The 8782-nt window shown below is 39.0% G+C and overlaps 1 protein-coding gene across 2 annotated transcripts; it reads left to right on the forward strand.

Moving 5' to 3' along the window:
• The first annotated feature begins 2499 nt into the window (after nt 1-2499).
• Nucleotides 2500-7082, forward strand: LOC145425397 (sterile alpha motif domain-containing protein 3-like). Of its 2 annotated transcripts, none has more exons than XM_080298409.1 (6): nt 2500-3011; nt 4922-5117; nt 5428-5578; nt 5980-6069; nt 6192-6271; nt 6376-7082. In XM_080298409.1, exons 3-6 carry the CDS (start codon nt 5503-5505, stop codon nt 6670-6672), a joined length of 543 nt encoding a protein of 180 aa, XP_080154535.1. In that variant the 5' UTR covers nt 2500-3011; nt 4922-5117; nt 5428-5502; the 3' UTR covers nt 6673-7082. The 2 variants fall into 2 exon arrangements, with proteins under 2 accessions (XP_080154535.1, XP_080154533.1); XM_080298407.1 differs by having other exon boundaries at nt 2503-3011; nt 5428-5634; nt 5898-6069.
• The last annotated feature ends 1700 nt before the right edge of the window (nt 7083-8782 follow it).

The raw sequence follows: 8782 nt of genomic DNA on the forward strand, positions 1-8782 counted from the left end.
CGCTCTCGCTCTGCAGGCCTACTTGTTGTTCCTAGAGTATTTAAAAGTAGAATGGGAGGGAGAGCCTTCAGTTTTCAGGCCCCTCTTCTGTGGAACCAGCTTCCAGTTTGGATTCAGGAGACAGACACTATCTCTACTTTTAAGATTAGGCTTAAAACTTTCCTTTTTGCTAAAGCATATAGTTAGGGCTGGACCAGGTGACCCTGAATCCTCCCTTAGTTATGCTGCAATAGATGTAGGCTGCCGGGGGATTCCCATGATGCATTGAGTTTTTCCTTTCCAGTCACCTTTCTCACTCACTATGTATTAATAGACCTCTCTGCATTGAATCATATCTGTTATTAACCTCTGTCTCTCTTCCACAGCATGTCTTTATCCTGTCTTCCTTCTCTCACCCCAACCGGTCGCAGCAGATGGCCGCCCCTCCCTGAGCCTGGTTCTGCCGGAGGTTTCTTCCTGGTAAAAGGGAGTTTTTCCTTCCCACTGTCGCCAAAGTGCTTGCTCATAGGGGGTCATATGATTGTTGGGTTTTTCTCTGTATCTATGAAGCGCCTTGAGGCGACTTTTGTTGTGATTTGGCGCTATATAAATAAAATTGAATTGAATTGAATTGAATTGAATGTGTGAATAAAGAGTATGATGGCATTAAGCCCACACAGCCCACAGTCAACACAAAAAGACTGATAACACAACAGAAGCAGTGACAATGACGCTGGCATGTTTTAGTATAGAGGACTGTCTATACTAACACACTACAAAGAGCAAAAAGGCCCAGCTGTTACAGAGACTGTGAGCTCAGGTAGAAAGAAAACATTTTTCTAGGGTCCAGAACAGCAGCGCCTCTTATTATAATCACCATAAAAGACCGCGGACAGAGCCCTTCAACACAACACCTGATCCACCAGCTGCAACATGAAGAAAAACAAACCTTCGCACTTTCTACTGATAGGCAGGGATAGGCCAATAAAAATATACATGGGCCAGTAAAACTCTGACCTGACCTGAGCCTGTTAGGTTGGACACTGAATTATTATTCTGCACCGTCATAACATCTGTTTTCAGCAGCAAACTTCAGAATGCTGATGTGCTTTTCTTCATTGCAGCCAACAACATGAAATTGTCCAAAATGTCTCGGTATGCTGAAGCATTAAGAGTTTTTTTCACTGGAACTAACTCCTGATAAACAGCCCCACACCATAATCCCCCCTCCACCTAACTTTGCACTTGGCACAGTGCAGTGAGACAAGTGCTGTTACCCTGGAAGCTGCCAAAACCACACTCATTATCAGATTGCCAGATAGAGAAGTGTGATTCGTTACTCCAGAGAACACATCTCCACTGCTCTAGAGTTCAGATGAAGCGTGCTCAAGACTTGGAGCTGCTTAACCATGGAAACCCATTCATGAAGTTCTGTACGTTCTCTTCTTGAGCTAATCTGAAGGCCACATAAAGTTTGGAGGTCTGTAGTGATTGACTCAGTAGAAAGTTGGAGACCGCTGCACGTATCAGTATCCACTAACCCCTCTGTGTGGTTTTACTTAACCTACCACTTCATGCGTTGCTGTCGTTCCCAATCACTTCTACTTTGCTATAATACCACTAACAACTGACTGTGAAATATTTAGTAGTGACAAAATTGGACACAGGTGGCATCATATCACAGTGCCACGCTGGAATTCACTGAGCTCCTGAGAGCGACTCATTCTTTCAAAGATGTTTGTAGAAGCAGCCTGCATGCCTACATGCTTGATTTTATACACCTGTGGCCATGGACGAGCCGCAGGTCTCACTGAGAATTCAATGATTTGGATGGCTGAGTGACATTTGGCAATATAATGTACCTTTTGAATATTTATTCATACAAATTATTATAGTATAGTAAGTATTTCTTATCCATTTACTTGATTAATCAGTTGAAAATCAATACAACACTTGATTACTAAAATAAGCAATAGCTGTAGCTCTAAATAAGACTCAGTACTGTGATCTGTTTGAATGGTCAGTAATAACAGCTGCATATGCGAACTGCAAGAAAAACAGCATTTCTTACCTTCAGCATTTCCATAGATGACAGTACTGAGCACTAAAATGATAAATAAATAAAAGCTCAGTAGACATTATACAACTGATTAAATCCAAATAAATATAAAGTAAAGCTTCTGTTAATGAGTCAGTGCCATTCAAACAATGTCAGACGTGTACTTACAGAAAAAGCCCATCGTGCAGAGCAAAGATTGCCCCATCGTCACATCCAGCCTGCTGCACAAAGAGTTTTAGTTTGAACAAAGAAGATGAAGAAAAAAGAAGTTGTGTTTAGTTTAGATACAACAAGAGTTTTTCTGCAGTTTCTTCATCTGATTGGTCTCTCTGTGCTTCCTTCCCTTTTACACAAAACTCAAACAGCTCCTTTAGCTTTGACCACAGCAGTTAGGTGACAGGTTTACATTTCCTGTCCACTGCAAACATAGAAGTTTGTTTCTTTTGTTGACATCTTTCTCTGTAACACACAGTCAGAAATAGGGGTACGGAAGGGGTACATTACTGTGCCCCAAGGTACAAAAATGACATTAATACAGTCTAAGGACAAATATTGGACCTCGGGGTAACTATCTGTACCTTTTTTAGTGTCTGAAAGGTACATACATGTTCCTTAATTGTGAAAAGTACTTATTTGTACCCATTCTTTCAAAAGATAAAGTACAGGTTGATTAAGCACTTTTTGATTAGAGTTTTTTTATTTTTATTATTTTTGACAAAAAGCACCCTTAAAAAAAAGCACCCTTATTGAACTCGGAGTGCGAGTTGAGCCCATCCTCACAACATCAAACAAAAAGTAGAAGAAGAAACTCAACGAATAGCTGGTGGATTCTAGAACTTTCTGTAAATGCAGCAGGTGCCATTTTGTTTTATCAACGGAGGGAGATGAATTACGAACTTGTCCGAGGAACTCTTAACAAAAATACAAGAGTGGGGCTTAGATGTCACCGAAGCTGAAGCTCAGCGTTTCAGAGGTAAGTTTTATTTAAAGAAAAATGTAGCATAATTACTAATTATTGGTTTAGCCTAGCTTAACGTATATTAGCAATTTAGCTAGTTTTGGCACTCTCTTAGCTCAAATTATGTCTTTTTACAAACGTTTTTACAAACGTTTCATGTGTAAAGTTGAGGTCACAGTTCTGAAAAATGAAAAATGTGTACACATAGTAGTTGTATAAGTTTGAACTTATATACCGTATTTCCCGGACTACAAAGCGCACCTGAATATTAGCCGCACAAGCTAAAATCAGGGGAAAATCCTGTTTTGTACATACATTAGCCGCACCTGACTAAAAGCCGCAGGTGTTTCAATGTTGACTTATCATATGTAAGAGAATATGCACAAAGGGAATTGTCAGGAAAGAGATGGCTGTTTGGAGACACACCCCTTTTATTAATATTTTGAAAAACAAGTTATGGGTACATATTTGCACATGTAGTACATAACAGTAACCTACAGCACACCAGAAAAATAGATTCGGACTACCTTTTAGGCTCAGGTGCAGTGACACGGCTTTAACAAGAAGAAAAGTCAGTCATTCACCATCTTTCTCTTCTTCCTGCGCACTAAAACCACCAAAGTCCTCTTCTCCAATGTCGGAAACGAACAGGTTCAGGATGGCTTCGTCATCCACTCTCCGCTTCTCTCCTTCGTTGTCACTTTCAAAACCAAAGAAATCCTCGTTGTCAGTGTCAGAGTCGAACACCCTCAGAAGGGCTGTGGCGGTGTCCTCCTCTCCATCATGCAGCAGTCCAGCCCTTCAAAATCCGTTGGTGATCGTGGATGTTTTCGCACTTTTCCACGCTGTCAGAATCCACCGGTGGAGTTGAGCATAACTTGCTTTTCGCAAGTTTATCGCCGCTCGTCATCCATGCCTCCCGCTGAATGCGTAGCGCTACTTTGAAGTTTGTTTTTCGCGCTACTTCGTACGGCACTACATTGCCTGGCGGACGGACATGTGACTAACATACCACTCTTGAACCCCGATCCTTCCGCCAGGCAACGTAGTGCCGTACAACAGCGGAACAAACAAAACAAATCGTCTTACGATATCACAAAAATCATGGAAAATCCATAGAAAAGCCGCACCTGACTAAAAGCCGCAGGGTTCAAAGCTTGTGCAAAAAGTAGCGGCTTATAGTCCGACAATTACGGTATGTGGTTCAGCCACAGTCTATAGGTTCAGTAACCCCTGCGCAGCGGAACGGCGCAAAATTTGATTCCCTGGTAGCTGAATGCAGTTTACCGTTAGTGTATTAATGGTTTAATAAAATCACGTTTTTACATCCATTCCAAGGCCATCAACACACATGGGCGGCTGAATATAACGTCTAAAGGAAATATCTTGACGCCGCACTTGTTTAAAATATAACAAGGGTGTCGCAGCTGGGGTTTGATAGTCGCGTTTTAAGCAATGTGGGAACTTTTTCAGCATGTAATCTGAGCTTGTAATACGGTCCTGCGGGTGTTATCGCTATAAGTAATCGGTCTGAAAGAACAGACGGCAGAAACTGTCGGAAATCTGGAGAAAGGAGTCACCTTAGTAGTGAATATTAACAAATTACAGCATTCTAGTCTTTTTTTTTTTCTTCCAAACTTGAAAGGGCACAAAAGCATGCTAAGACTCTGCTCTCCTGTGTCCAGTAGTCCCAAACAAACATCTAAATTTAAATATGAAAACTTTGCATATCGAGAGGATTCACTCTAAAGATTTGGTTTATTTTATTTAATTTACTTATTTTTTTTAATGAATATTTCTTTGAACTGAAAGAAGTATTACAAAAGGTTTTAATGTGTGTGATATACGGTTTTTACCCATGTAAAAATGTGGTGATAAATATTCTTACATGGAATTTAGAGTTTGTACTACCATTTATCTTGCAGACAATGAGGTTGATGGTGACACAGTTGACTGCGGTCTTACTGAGACTATGGTTGCATACCTTTTCCAAGGATCCTTCAAAAAGCAGGTTAAATTCAACCAATTTGTGTCAAGGATGAAGGAATCTTCAGTGACGCTGACTCTACAGACTGTCTCTCCAGAAGACTGGCAACCATCTACTTCGTCAACTTCAATAAGGTATTTTCTTATTTATAATGAAGTTAGTATGTCTGAAACATACATGTTGGCCGTTATGCACTTTTAGGATTTAGTTAATATGATCATTGTTGTCTACCATATGTATTGTTACTGTAGTGTTTTATACTTCAATTCATGCAATAAAAACAAACACTTAACTGTTTTCACAGCAATGAAAATACTTTGAGACTTTAACCGATACGAGTTCTTTGTGATGCACAGATCGTGTCAGCTCTAATTGTATATTTAGTCTTATGTTGGGTTTCTAATCTGTTTTGACTTTCTCTTCTCACTCTTGCTTTCTTTCAAGGGACCATGCGTCCAAGGAGAGGATTTATTATCCATAGACGCCCACTTAAAGGTCTTACAGTGCCAATATCAGAAGATGCAACCAGATACCATGGTGGTTCATAACCATATGCAGCAAACGTTTGCTTGGCGGCAGAAAGAAATTGCAAATGGTATGCCTGTGGAGGATGTGTTGAAGAAGTACCCCTTCTTAGGGATGCCTACTGGTGTAAGTCAGAAAGCTGAATTGAACTTGGAAATAGCTGTCACATTTAACATGTTTATAGTAGTATATTTTATTTGCCCTTGACCTTGCTTTCTTCATCTGTCCCTCTTTCCTTTTTTTGTATGTTCATGTAACTTCTTACAGTATTGTTGTTAAATTCTATAAAAAAATAATTATGCAGCACCATACATAATTAATATCAACTTTAGATTATTTCATTTTCATACACTGTTATTTTGTACTGAAAATTAATTTTTTACTTGTAGCTGTGCAACGAACTCGGGTGGATCCAACCAACAACGGGTAATGTAAGCCAGCGATTTCGTGAAGGGCTCTCATGTGTTGCAGCAAAGGTGATTGACGTTACACGAGGGAAAACCCCACTCTACCAGCTCTACCTTGATGCAAGAGAGGAGGCTCTCACTGATGACCTACCAGGTATTTGCTTTTTTTTTTTTTTTTTTAACTTCAAGGCTTCCATTTTATATAATTTTTATAGGTAACTGGAAATGCCAGATAAAATGCATGGGTGATCTTGTGTTTTGTTGTTTTTTTGGCAGATCTTGACACAAGGGCTGCACTTTTATTCCTGCCATACGTCTTCAAGGAGAAACTGGATCTCTTTGTCATACTTGGAGAGGTGTGTGTATTAAAATATTTAGTCTATATAAAAGGAAAACAAATGTATCTTTTGTTAAGAGACTAAGATATTGCTTTCCTCTACCTTCTCTTTTGACTTCAAAGGTTTATCCTAAAACCCCCTATCCAACTGTTCAGCTACTTTATGAAGACTGGAAACCAGTGTTCTCCAGAAGCGCTCCAAACATTGTGAAGTTGGATGGCAGTGAAGTGTGCAGAAGCTCGTGTATTTTTGAAGCAATCATCTCTTCTTTCTGCTTGTATTTTGTCTTCAACCTTGCTTACCCAAAACATCTGAAGAACACCCTGATTTTTCTCCAAAAGTACATTGTGAAAATAGATGAGGGTGAGGACCGGCCTCTGCCAATCACAGTCACCAGACAAATAAATCTTCTGTATTGACCACCATGCCTCAGCCATATCAGTGCTCCAAATGTGGCAGAAGAACCTTTAGTTTGACAAAGCTTATTCAGCACATAGGTGATGCCAATTTTGATATAACCTGTGGACTCAGTGACTGCTGTTCTTCCTTCAAAAAATATGAATCTTTCAGACGACATGTGTATAGGAAACACAGAGAACAGGTGTTGTGTTAATATTGACACAATGTGGGTCTTTTGTGGAAAAATTCTCATTCCTCTGTTATATGACAACCATTTTCATTCATACAGTGTTAGAGTTGATAGTGAATGGACGTTGCTAAAACCTGGACAGGAAATTGATGTTGCAGCTTATGACACATACTGTGTTGATAACAGTTTGTATGTAACAGTTAAGCAATGTATTTAAGAAGGTAATAAATGTGACAAGTATTTTTGACTTTGTATCTTCAATTTTTCAAATCTTGAGAGGAAAAATATAGGAAATCTGTGTGTAGATACTGAACCTTTAGAAAGACATTTTTGTACTCCTTTTAAGGGTTCTTTTTTGTACTTTATACTAAGGGTACAACTTTGCCCTTTAAAGTACAGGTTTGACGTGTAAAAGGTACAAATTACAAGGGTACAAATCAGTACCCACAGTTTAGGGTACAGAACGGTACCTTAGAGGGTACCACCCCAGTGACAAGCCATTGTACCCTTATAGGTACATTTCTGTACTTTAATTTCTGAGTGTGCATACAAAGCTGTTCTGTTGTCATATTTATTTATTTGTTTGCCATTTTCTTCTTTAAAGCTCTTCTGTGATTTTTGCAGTTTCCTGTGGATCATTGTCACACTGCATTATTGCTTTTCTGGCAGACTGGGAGTCACTGCGAGTAGAAATATGAAAGCATCCTTTTCTGCTTTTATTTTCTATGAAGTCTTTTTAATTCATTTGTTTTTTTCTTTGTTTATGAGTCTCTGTATGCAAACATGTAGATGTATTTCACAGTTAGCACAAATGTTATCATGCAGTGAAAAGGCTCCTTTGATCTGTGAATGTTCACAACTTGTGGTTAAATTCTGGTTTTAAGTTTGGTGGAGACCCAAACACAGGAAACGACTCAGTGTGTGGCTGAAGTGAGACTAAAGACCTTCATGGTTCACAAAGTAAAGTAACAAAGACAGCAAATAAATTCATAGTTACATTTATTATCTGTTGCTATTTAAAACGAAGCACAAACTCATTTATTCTGAATTCTTTGTGTTGCTTTGACATCTTGCCATCTGACTACATGTAAACACTATAAAAGGATACAAACAGATGATGTGAAATAATGATATAAACACTGTATTAATGATGTTTGTGTTGAACACTATATGTTACCAGCAGAATTATGTGATTCTGCTCAGAGTCAGTTCAAAAAGTAGACCCACATGCAGAGCAGGACTCAGAGTACCAAACAAAGCTGACTTTAATTTCAATAAGGACACATTGTTAGAAAGAATGAACATGATTTATTGAGGAACAGAATAAAGAAGGTGTTTGGACTCCAATGGCCCGTCTGGGTGCTCTGTCTGGGGAGCCCCTTCTTCCTTCTACTCTCTTTCAAGGGGGTTGTTTGTTTTTGGACTGTATTTTGTTACACATGCAGCAGGTGGTGCTTCAGCTTTGTTCTTTTTTTCTTTTCTTTTTTTATCTTTTCTTGTATTTCCACCTCATTTCTCTATCTCTGTGTCTTTATTCTTTATCTCCTCTCCTTTCTTCTTCCTAGTCTGCACCTCCCTGCTTGTCAGCTCTGACACTATCACACTACAAATCCAGATAAGCTTGTAGCTGTGTGTTTACTTGCAGTTATACAAACAAATAGCTCATACAATATTTTCTATCAGTCATGTCTTTTTGAAAAGTGACCTATTCTTTCAGGTCAGAGTTTCAAACATCATGAAACATTTTCTGGATATGTTTATAGTCTCAGTCACTAAAGTCTTAAATGTTACTGTCATGGAATGGACATGTTATAGTTGTTTAGAAGTGTTACTACCACCTAGTGGTAATGGAGCACAATGTCTTCTTTTTTTTTTGTAGAGAAAGTTGTCTACAGGAAGTAGTGTGCGCTGGTGATGGTAAATTCGATTCTTTTTACTGA

Source organism: Astatotilapia calliptera, chromosome 3 (assembly GCF_964374335.1).
Source record: "Astatotilapia calliptera chromosome 3, fAstCal68.1, whole genome shotgun sequence".
Lineage (NCBI taxonomy): Eukaryota > Metazoa > Chordata > Actinopteri > Cichliformes > Cichlidae > Astatotilapia > Astatotilapia calliptera.